The 21,643-nt window shown below is 38.9% G+C and overlaps 1 protein-coding gene across 1 annotated transcript in view; it reads left to right on the forward strand.

Annotated features, from left to right (window-relative positions):
• Positions 1-21,643, forward strand: part of COL6A5 (collagen type VI alpha 5 chain) — a 124,415-nt gene that overhangs the window by 58,940 nt on the left and 43,832 nt on the right. Inside the window, exons 28-35 of the mRNA XM_024244913.3 lie at positions 488-550; positions 2,870-2,905; positions 3,023-3,059; positions 6,229-6,240; positions 8,117-8,601; positions 15,983-16,076; positions 16,627-17,286; positions 19,960-20,050. Coding sequence (XP_024100681.3) covers positions 488-550; positions 2,870-2,905; positions 3,023-3,059; positions 6,229-6,240; positions 8,117-8,601; positions 15,983-16,076; positions 16,627-17,286; positions 19,960-20,050 — 1,478 coding nt within the window. The remainder of the gene's footprint in view (positions 1-487; positions 551-2,869; positions 2,906-3,022; positions 3,060-6,228; positions 6,241-8,116; positions 8,602-15,982; positions 16,077-16,626; positions 17,287-19,959; positions 20,051-21,643) is intronic.

The following is a 21,643-nucleotide window of genomic DNA, read 5'->3' on the forward strand; positions in this document are numbered from 1 at the left end:
GTGTGAAAAAAGATGCAACTTAATGGATACTTTCCATCTGGCTGGATAAATTTCATTAGTATCCATATCCATCACTTTGGGGTATGGGAATGACATAGCCCACTCATGTCCTCTTATGTGTGTAGGGAATCATTTTTCTTATTTGATCTTTTACAGATGGGAGGTTTCTCATTAGATCTCTGTGTGCTCTCATATATTTGCTTTTCCAATTAGCACCAATCCTGATTTACGGCTAATTAAGATTGAAATGCACGGCCAGTTTCAGAACAAAGTATGTCACTATTAAAGAGGCTAGGAGGGAAATGGATGTTTACCTGTCATTAAGAATATATTGTTTATATCACAAGTAAGCAATTTACCTGACTTCAATTAATAGCTGCTATCTTTTTTAAATATTTTTTTAAATTAGAAAGTCTTATCGAAACTGAAGTAGTCCCCATAGATAGACAATGTTGAAACTAATGTATTAATATATTCCTATCTGTAGCTCACTGTAGGCTTGAAAGGTGAAGAGGGATCTCGAGGACTCCCAGGCCCTCCTGGACAGAGAGTAAGTGTATCCATAAGAACTAAGTAGGATATAGTAGTTTCCAGTATGTTCCATGGAAAGGGCACAGAATTTAAAGTCAAATGCACTGGATTTAAGTCCAGATTCTGCTTTTTACTAGCTATATGACCCAGTCACTGGGTCTTTGAGTTTATTTCTAAAATGAGGGGATGACATATTCTATCCTAACTACCTCAAAAGGTAGCTATGAGGATCAGATAATCAAATGTGAATACTCTTTGTAAACTGTAAGGTTTACAAATAGTAATATTGCATTGCAAAATAACTAATAGTAAATAAAATATATAAAGTACAATGCAAATAGTTAATATTGGTTAACTCCAGTGTTAACTCCAGGTTGATGGAGTTTACCAAAACCACTATTGTCGCCTTCCTATCCTCAAAATTTATTAGAGAGATTTGGAAATATAGGCACAACTTCCCCTATGATTCTATTACAAGAAAAATGGCATCTCTGGAAGCGTTCTCAGGCAGAGTGAGGCATATCTCCCACTGATGAAATAGCCATCTCTCTATTTTAGTGCCTCCCAGGTTGTTGTAATGATTTAGTTACATGTCTGTCTCTCCTAACAAGCACAGTCAGGTGAGAATTAAATATTGCGAGCACCTGTGTTTTGTGGTGGAGGCCCAGGCAGCATTGTGTAAGGAGTGGATAAGCTGCTTACCTTGTTTTGTGCATTGTGAGTATTTTCTGATTACTTGAAGAGGTTCTTGAACTTGGGACTTTATTATGAAAGCAAAAAACATGAATAGTTTTGTGGAAAACTGAATCCATATTAGAATGACAATCAGCTAACTGTAAGGATACTCTGATACAATATTTACTTTTTTTGGCATTAAGAAATGTGTGAATATTCCTAGTTGTGTGAATATTCCTAGTTATGTGAATGAGAATGTAGTCTCTGGGCCAATCTGGTCTGTTCTGGATTTATCTCGTCAGATTCTGGGGCTCTCATCTGGGGACACCTACATCTTCCTGGTCTTGTGCTTGGCCCAGCTAGTCTGGACTGGAATTTGGCTTCCTTGTCTCAAGCTCTTGATTCTCAGCCTCTGCTTAAGAACTTGTTCAAAGTTATTTAAGGGCTCGCTCTTTCAGGACATCCTCTCCATGGTTCTGATTCTCTGTAAAATGTGGACTGTTTACTCTGTGTATTAGCCAGAAACTGTTTATCTCTCTGTTTAAATGGTCATGCATTCTTTTCTGTTATCTGCCATAACTTGTAAAAGGAAGAATGACACTACATGTTTTCATAGATGCATAATTTCCTGATTCGAGTTAGAAGGTTAATATGCCCCAATGGGTAAGATTAGGGATGCCACAACAGTTCTGGTTAACTCCAGCAATCCACAATAGGCCACTAGACATTCAGCAGACCTTTAACTGTTTATTGGATGGATGGACCGATGGAGAAGTGACCCAGTTGTCATTTAGAACAGAGGTTCTTATGCCGACATCCCTGGTTGAACCTCTGAGGGAGTCAATGAAATTGTACAAGTGTAAGCATGAAATCACATTTTTTTTGAAGTGAGCATACAGGCATTCATTAGTTGCCCAAGGGAACCTATATATGCAAATATATTAAGAATCACAGCCAAGGAGAAGCCTGATCCTAATTAATGGAAGTAAGAAGGAGCAAAGAGAAAAGCTCAAGCTGCTGAGAAAGAAGGACTGACTTCTTTCAGCAAGTCTTCCCTGATTCAGCTCACCAAAGTATTTGTTTTGCTTTGCTCCATAATCGCTTGGCATTTACGAGCTTGTTGTAATGATTTAGTTACACTTCTGTAACTCTTCTTTTGTGTAATGTTTATTTTTCTGTGTAATTATCTTTGGGTCTTTCTCATATGTAGAGGCTGTTTCTTATTTCCTGTGTTTTACACTCTTGATGCATAATGTAACTGTTCCTCTGAATTCTCAATAAATTACTCTCCTTGGCACTGCCCTTTGAAAAGTCTGCTGTTTATAATTTTAAGCATTCTTATGAGAAATACCTTCCTCTAAGTATTACATCTTTAGTAAAATATCTTTAAGAAATACCTTTGTTTCTTCTTATCACTGAAGAAAAATAATTTTGTTAACTTTGGTAGACATTAGCTTACCTGATCTAACACTGAAACAAAAAATTTATACCCTTGAGGTGAGTAGGGAAAATATATGACAATTAATCCACTGGGTTCAGGAATATTTTAACTACTCTCTACCAGCTGTGCTTTTAAGAAAGAAAGTTTTTTGTTTTCTCTTGTTTTATTACTAAAGATTTCAGTTGGCATACCACTAACTTGCTCTGTTTTTGTTTTTCCTAGGGCATTAAAGGCATGGCAGGACAGCCTGTATATTCTGTATGTATCTCCTTATTCATGAAAGAAAACTCAACAAGTTCACTGGGAAATAAACACAGTTACTCAAAGGTCACTTTACTCATGCGTCTTTTCTCTCTCCTTTTTCAACATTTACAGCAATGTGATCTGATCCAGTTTTTGCGGGAACATAGTCGTGAGTATCTGTTATGGAACAAGAGCATCCATCAATGGTTGGTGAGGCACTTAGGATTGTATGCAGTGTAGGTATGTGAGATCAGTAGGATGAATTCACTGGTGGGCAGCCTCTGTAACAAGCTTGTCTGGAGTGCCTCCTGTAGAACATCGCACATTAAAGGAGAGAGGAAAGGGGGTATAAGTAAAAGTGCCTTCGCTCATGAGGGGCAATGCAGACATCAAGAGAAAACATGCATATAGGAAAATTAGAGAAAAACCCAAAAGGTGAGTGAATTAACTCACATTAGTATAACAGTTATGAGCAAAAGGACTGGGAGGCCATGGTGTTAAAGGGATGATCGTGGTGGTTTGGGACTAGTCAGTTACTCAGTTAATAAAGGATGTTTGCATAGGGGTAACTGAATCTAGCTATGGGAAAGTGATGGGAGTGGCAAAAAATAGTTTCAGAAAAGGAATAAAGCAGGAGTCAACATAAAGAGGTTGTCTTTGGTTATAAAGAAGGAAAAATAAGGTAGAAAAGCCCAGTGATATAATTTCTGAAAATTTGTCCCAAGGAAATACAGCAAAAGAAAGAAAAAATATAGGTAAATATGATTGTTGGGATATTATTTGCTAGAGCAAAATGATTATACATTTAGACTGTTTACACTTATAGAATAATTAGGTTACAATACATCACCATCTGAGAAAATATTAACCAAATGTAGTTTTTATGAAGACAATCAAACTTTGAAAAATACAGGCATTAAATATTATAAAATGAAATTGAATCCTCATTATTTTTGCAGATAGGTAAATACATACATAGAAACAAGTACTAGAAGCAAAAGTAGAAAAACAATGATTTACTGTGTTCAAGGAGGTAGAATTAGGAGATCTGTGTTTCTTCATTATGTTTCCATTGTGGTTTTTAAATAATCATAATCAGAAGAATGTAAAAGGGGAAAATCAGAAACTTTACTGAAGGAGACCAGATAAAAATGTTGTCATTGCAAGTATGTGGCAAGGAAAGAACAGCAAAAAAGCAAGTTTAGAATAACTGTCAGGCTAGCAGGGAAGAGGCTGAGTGTCACCAAGGATGAGTAAGCAGAGGAGGAATTGTGAAGGGAGATCAATTGGTTGGAGAAGATGATGAGTTTACATATTTTAGGGGTAGAGGGATGTTGTGTAGACCCTACATGAAACGATCGACCCCAATGAAATGGGACTTTCATAAAGGTGAAGGAAGGAGACTCAGATGCTGAAGTCATTCAGTGCTGGTGGTCCTTCAAAACACATGGATGGATGAGGTTTCTCAAAATGTAAAACTAGAGAGTCAGAAACAGAATCTCAAGGAGTTTCTGTTTCTTGGCAAAAAGAGTGGGGCCAAGGTACAGAAAAATGGCATTCCAGAGATGGGAGAGTCCTGCCAAATGTGGACAGCTTGAAAGGAGGCAAGAGGAAGGAGGCAATGGAGAGGAGGTTCAAAGGGAGGAGATAGAGGGAAAGGCCCTTCAGCACACAGGAGGAGATGAAAACTAGGGACTGGAACCACAGGGAGAGAAAAAGGGAAGAACCATTGTGGGAGAAATGAATGTGGGATCAACCTTCCTCACGATGTTGCCAGTCTTCTCAGTGAAATCAAATGACGTCTTCCCAAAGAAGACCAAAGGTAGGTGGAAGGGGCTGGGGAGGTGAGGACCAGCATTGGAGGGTTTGGGATTTGAAGGGGGAAGTTTTCCAACATGGAATAAAAGGAATTAGCTCATAAATCAGGAGGCCAGAGAAGAGTAGGCAAGTCCTATAACCACACAGGGCACTGATTGGATAACACGGAACTCCAGGATGCAGACTGGAGATAAAGATGCAGGCAACAGGCTGTTAGAGCTGATCTAAATGGCCTCACTTAATAGCTGACATTTCCAAGCCTTCTCATCTAACATCATTTGCTCCTCAGTCCAGTAGCAGCTCTGTGACATACAGGGATGAGGGCCAGGCTGAGACTCTCTTTGGAAAATAAAAGAAGGTGTCTAGAAGGCTGGGGGAAATTAAGAGAGAAAGGGGGTGGTTGAGAATAAAACAGAAGGGCCCAAGTGATTAGCATTTTGGAGGGAGATACATAAGTAAAGATTTTTAGGAAAAATCAACTTTAAAGAAATTGCTCAAAAGAGTTTAAGTAATTTCCCCCTAAGTCAACCAGCTTTTCCAGATTCAAACCCAGCGGGGTTTCTGCTTCTATGGCCAGTGCTTGTAGCCTTGCAGCTGTGTTTGAAGTTAACACGTGGAAGTACTCAGTCAGGAAAAAGGGGTCTGTTTTGAGCCTACAGATGCAAAGGAGGCTGTGGGTTATGTGTGCTGTCTGATGGCAGTTAGCATCCCGGTGGCCATGGGGTTAAGACAAACAAGAGGTGTTCACAGGGTGGATGGCAGAGGACCACTGTTGCACGACAGCATGACAGAAGGCTGGTGTGTTGCCAGTATTAATAATATCTTTTATTATATTGGAGTGACTCATTTGCTTCCTAGGAATCGAATGAAATGAACATGGAAATTGTCACGCCTGTGGTTTCTTAAAGATGTATGAATACTTTCCCGGATTCCTCTCAGTTGAGGGAACCAGATGCTGTTTCGCTCAGGAGAAACCCTTGGGGTTTTTTCTTCCTCCCTCTGGATGTGGAGATCACTCAAACAGAGGAGCTGTTTTTTATCAAAGACAAAATTCACTTGGAAATCTCCCTATGGTTGTATGGGAAAATAAAGGCTCCCAAGGTATTCATCCGGGAAGAAAATAAGACCCCATATTTTAGCTTTGCGTTGCCGAATGACTCTCAGAAGGCTGTGAGATGAGGCAAAACAAATTGAATTTCGGCCATCTTGCCGTTTAATCAGAGGCTCATCTGTTTTTGCTTCTAAGACGAGTGATCAGTGTTTCAGTTTCAACCAAAATTCTGCTAAAGTCTGCTGGCTGTGGCTCACAAATGAAAAAGGTTAGGAAGGCTCACAAATTAATAAAATTCTGTTGACATCTTCCTCAATGCTTTAACCTTGGCTTCCTGTCACATAGGAATTAGCCTCATTTGCAGTTAGACTCAAATAACATTTTCAGCTTTGTTAAAATATTGTTTTTTGAACTATTTTTAGTCTTGTTTCAGGAAGGTAACAAACTTTTCCTTCTCTGCTTTTCACAGCTTGCTGGAAAGGTGAGTATTCTTACCATGCTGTTCCCTGCTGAGATCATTACTGCTGCATTCCAACAAGAACAATCTGAAAGACGCCCTCAACCCCGTGGGAAACAGGATTTCTTCCTTCTATGCAGACAGTTCTTTCTTTTGATTATGACTATAATTGTCAGTGTCATGATTGACCTGTTTATGAAATGGTGACTGAATCCCAGCCCCTAGCCTGGGACCCATCACAGTTTAGAAGTCAGTTTCTCCCCAGAGCTGGCCCTGTGCTGCTGGGGGATTCAGTAAACATGGCTCTCTGACTAATCCACATTTTGTTGCTCTGTCTGCTGCTGACGCCCTTGACACTGGCTTCTTGGGTGTGAGATGCGCCCTTTCCTCCCTCTGGCCCACACTCATACCTGTCATCTCACTGAGTGCCCACTACTTTTAAACCTTTCCTGCCCATGGCTGTGGATGGTCTTCCCAGGGCCTAACCTGTAGTCGGGGCTGCACGGCACCTTAGAGCCCTTGAGTGGCAAGGCCATTGGAGCCAGTGGCTAAGTCAATTTCAAAACCTCCTTGTCTCCTAGAGGCCTGCTGAAGTAGACCCTCAGGGTTTTTAAGCTCCGTGCAAATTTGGAGCCATTCACCTTAATTCTGCAAAAATATACCTTGCAAACAGTAAGTGCTCAATACAACTTCATGGATTAGGATTAAATATATCTTTCATTTTTCTTATTCTATTGTTCATTATCAGCTTTCATATTTTAAAATTACTGAAATTTCTTCATGGTAAAATTCTTTGATTCAAAACACTTCTCTAAATCAATACTTCCCTATTTTTATTACTAAGAACAGTGGTTGGGATATGGGATATTTTGAGTGTAATATGCTTTGGGAGTTAGCCAGATTAGGGATAGTAGAACAGCCTGAGCAGATGGAAGTGCTTATTAAAAGAAAAATCATTTTTCTCTTCCTGTGTTCAGACTTTAACAAGGACATTGAAAAGTGAGGTTTGATACATAGGGTAGATTTTCTATGAAATTCTAAAGTTCAGTCATCATAAGACGTGAGTATTGAGCTAGGAATGGCAGATAGTCCCATTTTTATAAGAGCTTATTGCAAACCTTTCTTGGTTCATGTTGCTTCCTTCCTCTTGCCACCCCGGCCTTCATTGAAAGCCAGCTTTCCTGAAGCCCCTAAGATAGCCCCTTTTCGGAAACAGCCTCTTTATCCTCTGAATCCTCATTAAGAATAATCTTTATACCTTATAGTATAATGATTCTTGCCAATACAAGTTCCTTGAAGGCAGTGCTGCACTTGATTCATCTTTGCATGCATTTCACAGTGAATGTTATACTGCATTTCACGTGGTAGGTACTCAAATATTTGTTGCATAAGTGGATGGAAATCTTACAACTATCTTTATAATTAATAGATCATTTTGGAAGATTTTGGGGGAGGACAGATTTTCAAGATCTCCAATAAGCTATAATTTATTTTTATTCATTTTTAAATTTTACACACAGTAAAATTCGTTTATCTGTGTATCTGTTCAGTTTTACCAAATGCGTAGATTCATGTAACCACTACCCCGGTCAGGACACAGAAGAGTTCCATCAGCTCAAGAACTCCCACCAATTTCATTTTACACAGCTGACTGATTGATAGTGGGCTATGAAGTCTGAGCATTATATAGCCAAATATTCATGCTCTGCATTTATGTTAACAGCTTCAAGTTTGCAGGCCAGATTTCTTTCCTTTCTTTGCACGTGGGTACCTTTAGTTCTAGAGCTGGATGAAGCACTTGCTTTGCCTCTGTATGAACCCACTTCATTGGACTAAATGGTTGGGGAAAGGATTTTGATCCAGTGAAATAACTTAATACTTCTGCTTTTCTTTTTTCTAGAAAAATGTCCGGCATATCCAACAGAGCTAGTATTTGCTCTGGACAATTCCTACGATGTAACAGAAGAGAGCTTTAATAAAACACGGGACATCATCACTTCCATTGTCAATGACCTTAACATCAGGGAAAATAACTGTCCTGTGGGAGCAAGAGTTGCCATGGTTTCCTATAACTCAGGCACCAGCTATCTCATCCGTTGGTCTGACTACGATAGGAAGAAGCAACTCCTCCAGCAGCTTTCCCAAATAAAATATCAAGACACCACAGAGCCCCGAGATGTTGGTAATGCAATGAGGTTTGTGACCCGCAACGTGTTCAAGCGGACGTATGCAGGAGCCAATGTGAGGAGAGTTGCTGTGTTTTTTAGCAATGGTCAAACAGCCAGTAGGTCATCCATCATCACGGCCACCATGGAGTTTAGTGCCCTGGATATCAGTCCAACAGTCTTTGCTTTTGATGAGAGAGTTTTCCTTGAAGCTTTTGGGGTAAGAATTTCTCTTGGCAACTTCTTTATTTTTAAGATAGTGGTATTGTGATATGGCAGGATGGGAGTGGTAGAGAGTCAAGGAATATATGTGGCCTCTTGAAAACTCCTTTACAGTTTTCACAGCTATATTGTTGTCAGTGTCTGTGAAATCCAATCCTGAATAATAACGACAGTCAATGATAACAGCAACCACATTTGCTCAGCTCCTGCTGTATGCCAGGCACTGTCCCTAGAGCTTTCCATACGTATTCATACATTCTCACAGCCCTCGGAGGTCAATACAGCTGTCATCTCCATGTTAAAAATGAGGAAACTTGGGCCAGGCGTGGTGGCTCATGCCTGTAATCCCAGAATTTTGGGAGGCCAAGGCGGGCGAATCATGAGGTCAGGAGATCGAGACCATCCTGGCCAACATGGTGAAACTTCATCTCTACTAAAAATACAAAAATTAGCTGCATGGTGGCGCGTGCCTGTAATCCCAGCTACTCAGGAGGCTGAGGCAGGAGACTCACTTGAACCAGGGAGTTGGAGGTTGTGGTGAGCCGAGATGGCGCCACTACACTCCAGCCTGGCAACAGAGAGAGACTCTGTCAAAAAAAAAAAAAGAAAAAAGGAAACTGAGGCCCAGAGGATTACTAGTGACTTAACTATATACCACTACTAAGTGGCTAAATTGAGATTCGAACTTAGGTCTATGTGATATGAAGGACCATGAACATGGTGCCCTACCAGCCCTCTACTGCTCTGGTGTTTCTCAAATTTGTTATCTGCTTGCTGTTGCTCACAGAACAGCTGGCCTTAACCAGTGATGGAAGAAGTTCAGGGGATCTTTGAACCCCTATGGTCGTGCAAAACATTTGATGTATATGAACATTTTTCCCAAAAGAGGTCCTGTCACTTTTGGATCCACAGATTCTCAAGGGATCAGTGCTCCCCTTCCCTTCCTCCTAAGAAACTGAAAAACCTCTTCATCTGTTCTACAACTTTTCAGTATATTCAGATTATCCATAAAATACATTCTTCTGGAGCTGTGTAAAGCCATCATGTCCTTCAAGAGATTATAAAGGTCTATTTTTATAAAAAATGTACAATTTCTACCATATAAAGAGAAAGAATCTCTCTATAACATGGAGAGAATCAATCTGTTCCTAACACATCCAAGCATTTTTTGGAAATAGGAGCCACAGAGAGTTACAACAGATCCTGACAAAAAGGATTGCAGGAAGTCAAAGTCCTGTGGTTTTCAGTTTTTCTTTTTGAAATTTTTCTGCCTCCTTAATTTTTCTCTCTGGGGAAAATAAGTGACATTTCAGCTTTGAGAGTTGCATACAATTCCAGAATACAAGAAATCTTAATAAGACATCAAATTTAATCCTTATCTTCAGATAAGACTGTGCCAAAGCCCTCAGAATCCCCAGTGAGAAAGAGCCTCCAGTCACTCTTGTTAAAAATCATTTTAAATTTGCATCATATCTACAGAGAAGGTGACCCAGGAAGCTATCTGGTTCTCATGACTCCGCTCTTACCAGATAATAACCCCACACAGTCATTCTGACCGCATATCACGCCTTGAGCAGTGCTCCCTTTAGTCATTCTTTATTCTTCCCTACCTTGCGCTCTTCTCCACTCAGGACATCCTCCTCTCTGTCCCCCTCTCTCAATTCCCTCCTTCTAATCCTCTTCATCAAGTCCTCACTGCTTCAACTCTGAAGGCATAGAGCTGATACCCTTGGTGTCTGAGAGTGTCTGTTTCCCCACATACTTACCCACACTGGATTTTACCTATTGAGCTTTTTAAATGTTTGCCAATTGCATAGGTAAATAAGAGATTCTTATTGTTTTGATTATATTCCTGTGTGAGGTTAAACATTTTTTCATATGTTTATTGCCCATTTTAATTTTTCTGTGAAACTCACCTCACATCACTTGTATCCGTTGTTTTTGGCATTATTATTTCTTTTGGCAAGTCTGCTCTAAAATAGTTTGCCTTACCTTTTTTTTTTCATTTCTTCTAAAAAAAAAAAACAAAACAGGATGCATGTGCAGAACATGCAGGTTTGTTACATAGGTATACATGTGCCATGGTGATTTGCTGCACGTATTGACCCATCTTCTAAGTTTCCTCCCCTCAACCCCCACCCCTCAACAGGCCCTGGTGTGTGTTGTTCCCTTCTCAGTGTCCATGTGATCTCAAGGTTCAACTCCCAATTATGAGTGAGAACATGCGGTGTTTGGTTTTCTGTTCCTGTGTTAGTTTGCTGAGGATGATGGCTTCCAGCTTCATCCATGTCCCTGCAAAGGACATGATCTCTTTCCTTTTTATGGCTGCATAGTATTCCATGTGTATATGTACCACATTTTCTTTATCCAGCCTATCATTGATGGGCATTTGGGTTGGTTCCATGTCTTTGCTATTGTAAATAGTGCTGCAATAAACATATGTGTGCATGACTCTTTCTAGTTAAATGATTTATATTCCTTTGGATATACACCCAGTAATGGGGTTGCTGGGTTGAATAGTATTTCTGATTCTAGATCCTTGAGGAATTGCCATGCTGTCTTTCACAATGGTTGAATTCATTTACATTCCTACCAACAGTATAAAAGCATTCCTATTTCTCCACAGCCTTGCCAGCATCTATTGTTCTCTGACTTTTTAATAATCGCCATTCTGACTGGCATGAGATTGTATCTCATTGTGGTTTTTATTTGTATTTCTCTAATGATCAGTGATGTTGAGCTTCTTTTCATATGTTTCTTAGCCGCGTAAATGTCTTCTTTTGAGAAGTGTCTCTTCATATCCTTTGCTCATTTTTTGATGGGGTTGTTTGTTTTTTTCTTGTAAATATATTTAAGTTCCTTGTAAATTCTGGATATTAGAGCTTTGTCAGATGGGTAGATTGCAAAAATTTTCTCCCATTCTGTAGGTTGCCTGTTCACTCTGATGATAGTTTCTTTTGCTGTGCAGATGCTGTTTAGTTTAATTAGATTCCATTTGTCAATTTTGACTTTCGTTGCAATTGCTTTTGGTGTTTTAGTCATGAAGTCTTTGCCCATGCCTATGTCCTGAATGGTATTGCCTAGGTTTTCTCCTAGGGTTTTTATGGTTTTGGGTTTTACATTTAAGTCTTTAATCCATCTTGAGTTAATTTTTGTATAAGGTGTAATGAAGGGGTCCAGTTTCAGTTTTCTGCATATGGCTAGCCAGTTTTCCCAGCACCATTTACTGAATAGGAGTTCCTTTCCCCATTGCTTGTTTTTGTCAGGTTTGTCGAAGATCAGATTGTTCTAGATGTGTGGTGTCACTTCTGAGGTTTCTGTTCTGCTTCGTTGATCTATATGTCTGTTTTGGTACCAGTACCATGCTGTTTCAGTTACTGTATCCTTGTAGTATGGTTTGAAGTCAGGTATCATGATGCCACCAGCTTTGTTCTTTTTGCTTAGGATTGTCTTGGCTATATGGAGTCTTCTTTGATTCCATATGAAATTCAAAATAGTTTTTTCTAATTCTGTGAAGAATGTCAATGGTAGTTTAATGGGAATAGCATTGAATCTATAAATAACTTTGGGCAGTATGACCATTTTCATAATATTGATTCTTGCTATCCATGAGGATGGAATGTTTTCCATTTGTTTGTGTCCTCTCTTAATTCCTTGAGCCGTGGTTTGTAGTTCTCCTTGAAGACGTCCTTCACATCCCTTGTTAGTTGTATTCCTAGGTACTGTATTCTCTTTGTGGTGATTGTGAATGGGAGTCCACTCATGATTTGGCTCTCTGCTTGCCTATTGTTGGTGTAAAGGGATGCTTGTGATTTTTGCACATTGATTTTGTATCCTGAGATTTTGCTGAAGTTGCTTATCAGTTCAAGAAATTTATGGGCTGAGATGATGGGGTTTTCTAAATATACAATGATGTTGTCTGCAAACAGAGACAACTTGACTTCCTCTCTTCCTATTTGAATATTCTTTATTTCTTTCTCTTGCCTGAATGCCCTGGCCAGAACTTCCTATAATATGTTGAATAGGAGTGGTTAGCCTTACCTTTTTATCCTGGATCCAGTCTCAAGTGGAATTTAAACTTGCAAAGCCCTACTGATATTCTAGAAATTTCTAAATTTTCAAAAAAGTATCGGCAGGTTAAATCTCTGTAAATCTGATTTTTCTCTATGGAGTACATCTTTTTAAAAATTACCCGTGATCTTTCCTTTTGTGGAGTTAGACAAAATGGATAGAGTTATTAGTTACTCACATTCCCCTAAAGTATTTTATTATTTTTAATAGTTTTATATATTATCATTTATTATTATATTATTTAGTATTAGTATTATTTATTAGTTTTATTGCTGGAAGAGACCCTCTGTCTACTATAGATTGATTTTTTCCTTCTCTGCCACATTATTCCAATCAAGAAAGAGAAATAAAACAACTTTCTGACCTAGATTTTCAGCTACTGCTTCATTTCTTGGCTCCCATATAGAAATCTCCTAGGGAAAAAAAAAATTGTCTATATTTGCTGTCTCCAGTGCCTCTCCTAGCATTCTTTCTTGAGATAATCCCAGTCACATTTGGATTCCTACTACTCTCCTGATATTGCTCATGTCAAGGTCAACTGTGATCTTCATGTTTCTGCACCCAGTGGTTGATTCTGTTGATTCTGTCTGCAGCTCTCTGGACTTACTTGCAGTATACAACGTTGTTGATCTTGCCCTTCTCTGGGAAACATTTTCTTTTTTTGGCTGACTTTTAGTATACCTCATCTTCCTGGTTTTTCTCTTACTTCATTAATTGTCCCTTCTCAGTCTAGTTTTCTGATTCGGCTTCATCACCTTGGCCTCAGAATGTCGGTATTGCCCAAAGCCCATTCTTTAGCCCTCTTCTCTATCCTTATGCAATCTCTTGACACTCTCATCCAGACTCAGCGTTTTAAATATCCTCAATGATATGTTTATCTCTCATCCAGACTGCATCCTTGAACTCTAGATTCATACACAGAGCAGCCTATTCAATACTTCCACTTGCATGTTAATGGATATTTCAAACTTAACCACATCTAAAATGAAGCTTCTAATTGTACATATGTACGTATATACACTAAAGTGTACATATGTGTAATAAAGTATATTAGTACTTATTAGTAAATATAGCATTCATTTAAGTACTAGTATTAAGTATTGGTATAAGTACTAATCTTAGTATTATTTGTAAATAATATATATCCAGAATTTGACCACTTCATACTGTCTCTATCTTTGACACCTTGATCCAAACCACCATTATCTTCTGCCTAGACTGTGCAATCACCTTTTCCTTAGTAGCCTTGCATTTGTTCTTGCCCTGCTACAGTCTGTCTGAACACAGCAGCTAGAGTAATCTTATTAAACCCCCAGGTTATTCTTCTACCTGAAACTCTCCAATTTATCATTTCTCTCAGAGTTAAAGCTAAGGTCTTTACAATGGCTTGCAAGGCTCTGAATGATCTACCACCCAATCCATCTTAGTAACTCTCCGATCTCACCTTCCCCTTGTCTTGTTCTCTCTCACTCCATCCCAGGCATGCTGTCTTCCCTGCTGATCCTCATACAAGCTAGGCATTCCCCCTGCTTCCCCAGAGCTTTCACCTGGCTATTTCCTATGCCAGAAATTCTTTTCTCCATCTTCCCTGTCCTTTGAATTTTTGCTTAAATGTCATGTTATCAGTGGGCTCTACTTAAATGTTATCCCAGATTTTCCCATCCCTATTATCCTGCTTTGTTTTTTTTCTATAAAAAGTATTACTTCCCAACATACTAAATAATTTACTTTTTTATTATGTTGATGATATAGCTTTCCCACTAGAATGTAAGATAGAGGGGTTTTTTTGTTTTTTGTTTTGTTTTGTTTTTGTGAGACAAAGTCTTGCTGTGTCACCCAGGTTGGAGTGCAGTGGCATGATCTTGGCTCACTGTAACCTCAGCCTCCTGGTTCAAGCGATTCTTCTGCCTCAGCCTCCTGAGTAGCTGGTATTACAGGTGCATGCCACCAAGCTCAGCTAATTTTTGTATGTTTAGTAGAGACGGGGTTTCACTATGTTGGTCAGGCTGGTCTTGAACTCCTGACCTCATGATCCACCCGCCTTGGCCTCCCAAAGTGCTGGGATTACAGGCGTGAGTCACCGTGCCAGGCCGAGATAGAGGTTTTATCTGTTTCATTTATTTTCATATCCCCAGAACCTAGAACTACACTACAACATTGTAGGCATTCAATAAATATTTGTTGAATGAATGAGTGAATGAATGAATGAATGAATGAATGAAGAGCATGGGGTTTACTCCTATGAATAAACTTCCTTGGTTTACCAGGTCAACATCTAGTCTTTACATGTGGGACCAACAAGGTCAAATACAAAATAACACCCAAAGCATCCAATTTAATAAAAATAGAGAGTAGGAATGTAGTAAATAGTTTCTAAACATATGGCTGGAATGATTATAAATATTTTCCAATGTTGATTCAGCACTTTACAGAAAAACAGAGGGTTTGGCTTTTCTAGCCCTTTAATTTGCTGAGGGAGAAAGAGAAAAAGCATGAACATCTTTGTTGATGGAGAGATAGCCTCCTCACCACCTGGGAATGATAGATTTCTTTCATAATAAAAGTATCTGTTTTGCATGGTGCCTCACATAGAGTAAATGCCCATAAAGAGTTATTGACTCACTGAATGAATGAATGAGTGCTGTATATTGCCCATTACAGTGAGTGTTAAAGTATTTTAAAAAGTAATCAGGAAATAAGAAATCAGACAGTGTACCACCAGGAATTTTGAATAAAATTCTGTCCATTGCTTTTTGAAATAGACTTTTAAGTGGAATTTGTGATTGAGAGGGTCCTCTTGACAACTGAGAGATGTGCCTTCTTCTAGATAGAGTGGACTGGAAAGAGTTGGGATCACTACCCACGGAGGCCAAAGGAAGCTTGGGAACGTAAAATTTCTGCAGGGCCCAACTTCAAAAGCTGGCATGTGGTGTATAATCAGCTGGTGCATAATCAGAAGTGTGTACAAATTTAGTCCAGAATTGCAGGCTTGGAAATAAGAGATTTTAATACTTGCCGCAGTGAGTGAATCTGGTCAGGTTATCTCATGGCAGTTTTCTCATCATAATCTAGGGATGATGATACTTGTTCTATAGATACTTTTTGTGTTATGTTTAGGATAAGCAGGGGATTGTGTGTGTGTGTGTGTGTGTGTGAACATGCACTGAATGGAGCAAAGAGCTATAATGCAAGGTAATAGTGATTAGTTGGGTGTTTTTTAAACTAATCCTTAAAGTGGCTGCACAATGGTTTCCTAATAGTGACTAAAAACAATTAGCAAACATGCGTTCACTTCTTTTCCAATGCAGTTTGACAACACTGGAACATTTCACGTGATTCCAGTTCCTCCAAATGGGGAAAATCAAACATTAGAAAGACTTCGGCGCTGTACACTTTGCTATGGTAAGACCAATGAAGAGAATTGACTGTGCTGAAGAGCTTAAATGCCTTCTAGATGAGTTATTGAATGTGGTTTTATCCAGAGATTTCTGTTTTTAATCATAGGTTCTATTTTCAGTTTTCTAGTTTTTCAATATCATATGTCATGGTTTCAATCTCTGGAATGTTTGGAGTTTCCATAGAATGTGAAAATTGGTTTAGAAAATTATCCCAACCAATGTAGCATTTCTTGGGGACAATTGGGTAGTTTGTATCGGAAATCTCTGAAATATCAAAAATATTTTCTAAATGAGCTTGGACATGACTTGTACACTGCAGGTGTATGTGCTACCTACATCTGCTTTCAACAAAGCCCTTCCCTTATTGTCTGCTAGTGCCCGGAGAAGTACTGAGACATTGAAAATTTCTCATTAATTTAAATTATGTGAGATCAAAGAGATATTGATCAAATTATAATTCTTGGTAATTAGTCACTGAGTCACTGGAAGATCTCAAACAAGTGTCTTGTTGGGTCAGTGTTGAACCAATGATGTGTCTCTCTGTGTGTTTTCAGATAAATGTTTTCCAAATGCTTGCATTCAAGAAGCTTTCTTACCTGAAGATTCATACATGGATGTAGCCTTCCTCATAGACAATTCTCAGAATATAGCAAAGGATGAGTTTAAGGCTGTGAAAGCCTTGGTGAGCTCAGTGATTGACAACTTCAACATTGCTTCAGACCCTTTAATCTCAGACTCTGGTGATAGGATTGCTTTGTTGAGCTATTCTCCTTGGGAAAGTTCCAGGAGAAAGATGGGTACAGTAAAAACAGAGTTTGATTTCATCACTTATAACAACCAACTCCTAATGAAGAATCACATCCAGACTTCCTTCCAACAGCTAAATGGAGAAGCCACAATTGGTCGTGCCCTACTGTGGACTACTGAAAATCTCTTTCCAGAAACACCGTATCTAAGAAAACACAAGGTCATCTTTGTGGTCTCAGCTGGAGAAAATTATGAGAGAAAAGAATTTGTAAAAACGATGGCTTTGAGGGCTAAATGTCAAGGCTACATCATATTTGTGATTTCTCTGGGCTCTACACATAAGGATGACATGGAGGAGTTAGCCAGCTACCCACTTGATCAACACCTGATACAGCTTGGGAGAATACATAAACCAGATCTGAATTATATTGCGAAGTTCTTAAAGCCATTTTTATACTCGGTCAGGCGTAAGTTATTATTTCATTGTTTTTCTTTGTTTTAATAAGCTAGTGTTTGTTAATATTATAGTATTGATAACTTATTTTTGTGTCTATAGCTAATCTAAACACAATTTATGAATTAGATGGTGAGATAGGGGCAGGAATGGATCATTTGCTGGTTAAACCCTGTTTATATCCTGGTCACAAAATGGCGAGGCCTGAGGCCTTTTTTTATGGTAGTGTGTCTTTTAGCCAAACTCTTGGCACTAGAAAGCCACAGAGTGACTAGAGGTCTTATGAATCACATTTGCTCAGAAGTTCTAGCAGCAGTTAGGTGATTTCAGAAGAACATTCAAGTAAAAGTTTTACTTGCTATACCTGTTTCATTTCCAACTTTGGCACACCCTGGAGACCTGTGTGAGGATGTGAAGATAGCAAAGTCCTGGGCACACACGTCACCTAGGAATCATGTTAAAATGCAGGATGTTCTTACTGAGGATGTCTAGGGCGAAGCCTGAGATTCTACGTTTCTAACAGGTACTGCAGTAATGACAATGCTGCTGGTTCATGGATCACACTTTGAATAGCATGGCTCTAGGCCAGTGCACTACAAAGATTTGCTCATTGGATGAGTGCCAGGCTACAAATTGATGTGTGAAGAAATAAACACACAGATTGAGAGTAAACATCTGGAAACTTTTAACGCAATTTGACATTGATTGCTGCAGCGTACAGTTGCATGACCAGTGGACTCTGTCTCATTGAACAGGATGTAGACCAAAAGTATCAGTCTGCAAAGAACTAGAAATAAGAATACCTTGTCCTCTATCACAGATGTTTGGGAAAATGCTCTTCTAGAGCAATTGTTCTCAATACGGCACAATTTGCCCCAGGGGACATTTGGAAATGTCTGGAGGCATTATTTGGCAGTCACAACTTGGGGATGCTACTAGTATCAAGTAAATAGAGGTCAGGGATATTGCTAAACATCCTACAGTTCACAGGACAGACCCCGCACCACAACAAAGAATAATACATCCCCAAAAGTCAATAGCACTGAGGCTGAGAAACACTTCTCCATAATATCCCACAGAATCAGAGCTGAACCTTTTCTTTCTGGAAATCTGACAGGTTTAGAAGTAAACTTGGCTGGAATTAATTCCACCACCTTACAATCCCAGTTTCCTTGCTATTCAAAGGATCTCCCCACAACACCACAGTGATAATGTCTTGAGCATTCACTCTTCATTGCAAGAAGAGCTCCTTTCTCCTGTGATTCATATTCAATTAAAGAATCCAATAATTGCCCTCTTGGGAACACTGTTGTTTCTTTAAATCTAAGACGCCCTCAATTGTATAATGTAAAGGAAAAAAATATTTCCAATTAAATTTTGATACCAACTTTCCTATTAGAGCATTTTATTTTATAGCAGTTGAAAGAGTTCTTTTGGATGTATAGTAAATATATCACTCTTGTGCATGCATAAAAAGAAAATCTATGTGAAATAGGCAGGTTAAGGCATTCCTAAAACAACTTCTTATTCAGAATTTGACTCTAGTGAGCTACTTCTTAGGCTCAGAGTCATTGGTATCCATTTTTTTCTATGCGGTATTGTTTCTTTGTGCCATTAAGATTGATGATTATGCAACATTTTTAAAAGACTATAAAACAACTCAAAGCTGGTCATGCTGGGCTGTTAAGTGGCTTTGCAATCATGTAGAGGTAGCCTGCTTTTGACTTCCACCTGGGAGGTGTTAAACACACCCAATTCACTGCCTTCCCACAACCACTTGGTTTGTAGGAGTGAAAAGACTCCTCTGCTGGTATTTATGGGAATGTTTTCAAATTGCTGTCCCCAATTCTACAAGTTTTGGTGCTGGCATGTTTGCTGTTCCCACATGCACAGGCAATGACGACTGCATCACAATTCTTGCCCACCCAACAGTAAGTGTCAGATGCAATTAATCAGAAGATATATTTTCATTTTAAAGAAATAGAAAAAAGGAAAAAAATGCTTATCTTAGAATTCAAAAATGTGATTATTATAAAACTACAGATGTTATCTGAGATATTTTCATAGATCCTTGGATCATTCAATGGCTGAAGGCCTTCTTTAACTAAAATCTTTTATTTTCCAGAATGGGACAGGGTAACATACTTCTCAATATTCCAAAATTTATAGAACAACATCAGGAAGGGGATAAATAGGCATATTATTTAGACCAGTAAGGTAAAATCTTGTCTGTGATTCTTTTCCTCATAGGAATTAGTATTTGTGGGTGCAGAAGCACAGAAATGATATCAGTATCATGTAATGAAACATTGTGTTGTCTCTGTTTGATCAGTTAGTGTAAGTCTGGGTGAAAAACCTTTGATGAATCAGAATAGAGCATCTCTTAGATTATGTTAGCCTGAGCATGTGAAAATCATGTGTCCCTGCATCACAACTAGCTCTTAGATGAACAATTTGAGGAGGTCTGTTTCCATGACTCTGGTAGTCCTTTGGCTGCTAAAACACTCTGAAATCAAATTTTGAGTGCTATTTCTAACTGCTATTTTCTGTTTTCACCCCAGCCAAATTTTGCTGAAATATGTTAGTGACATTAATTGCTTCAAGAGGGTTCCTGTTGGGATTCTCTTTACCTAGGAAACATCATTTCCAGTTTTAAAATCCAACTATAACCTTGTTCTCTCAATAGGGGGATTCAATCAGTACCCACCACCGATGCTTGAGGATGCCTGTAGACTCATCAATTTAGAAGGAGAGAATAATCAAAATGATGGTTTCCAGTAAGTTAGAAAGCTCTTATATTTACAAGTGACTGTTAATTGGCTGATGGGAGTATAACTGGTTAATAACACTTTATTAGGTTGAGGATGCTAACAAGGTCTCTGAAGTAGACATTTTATGTATTCCATTTTCCATAGCAGAAATTACATATCAAGTATGATTTCCAATTTGTTTTTATAACATCATAAGCTTTATTACAATTTTGCCTTTAAATTCATGGTTTCTTCAGAAATTCCTGTATTGAAATTTACCCCAGAATAGAACCCACAATTTATCCTCGATCCACCTCAACCTCACTTCTCATTTCTCCCAACCATGAGTTCTGGCCACACTGAACTCTTACCTGCCTTGTGTGAATTATTCCATTTCACACTGCCTGGGACTCTTGCTCCTTTCGGTGAAACCCTAGGCGTCTTTCATGACCCAGATTGAAGCCATTTTAGAGGCCCACCCTCAGGGGCACATTCTGTTTCTCAGGGATGTTCCTTGCTGAGAAAAAGAATTCAGCGATATTTCTCCCATTTGCTTTTGAAAGAAGAGAAATATGGCTGTGTTCCACCCGGCTCACCAGTGGTCAGAGTTTAAGGTTACCTGTCTTGTTCCCTGAACATAGCTGTTATCCTGTTCTTTTTTCAAGGCGCCCGGATTTCATATTGTTCAAACACACATGCTCTACAATTTGTGCAGTTAACACAATCATCACAGGGTCCTGAGGTGACATACATCCTCCTCAGTTTACGAGATGACAGGATTAAGAGATTAAAGTAAAGACAGGCGTAGGAAATCACAAGGGTATTGATTGGGGAAGTGATAAGTGTCCATGAAATCTTCACAATTTATGTTTAGAGATTGCAGTAAAGACAGGCATAAGAAATTATAAAAGTATTAATTTGGGGAACTAATAAATATCCATGAAAGCTTCACAATCCACGTTCTTCTGCCATGGCTTCAGCCGGTCCCTCCATTTGGGGTCCCTGACTTCCCGCAGCATCTCTCCCTTTCTTTTTATATAAATGTGCCATGGTGATGAAGGCTTGTTCGTTCTCTTGATTTTGAGGCAGGATTCTTTGACTGGTCCAGCACACTAAAAACAAGCCGATTAAACAGAGAAACATAATTCCAAAATTTACTACAGTGGAGCCCCCAATAGACTTAATCCAAGTCGTGGGGTTTAATCCATAAAGATTTTCTGCCACCTGATCTAACACTTCAGCTCCAGGCACAATGGATAAGTGAGCTTGAGAGGCTTCAAAAATTTATTTTTTAAATTTAGTTATGTCCAATGATAAATTATATTCCCTACCTAGAAGGTGTCGTTTGACCATTTCCCATGAATGATCAGTCTTGTTATAGGAATACGGGGTGATACAGAAATCCGAAGTATTCCAATCGCACTGCATTTGCATGTGATGTTCAAGACTCACTACCCGATCTCCAAGCCAAATAACAGACTGTCTTAAATCATTAATTTGATTTGCCAATTTTTGATCGATGTCTTGTTGAGAATTCCATATGTGGGCGGAATTGGCTTGCCAATCATTAACAATGAGCCATTTGAATGGATTGGTGTAATGCCATTCCGGCAGTGGTGG

Source organism: Pongo abelii, chromosome 2 (genome assembly GCF_028885655.2).
Source record: "Pongo abelii isolate AG06213 chromosome 2, NHGRI_mPonAbe1-v2.0_pri, whole genome shotgun sequence".
In the NCBI taxonomy this organism is placed as follows: Eukaryota; Metazoa; Chordata; class Mammalia; order Primates; family Hominidae; genus Pongo; species Pongo abelii.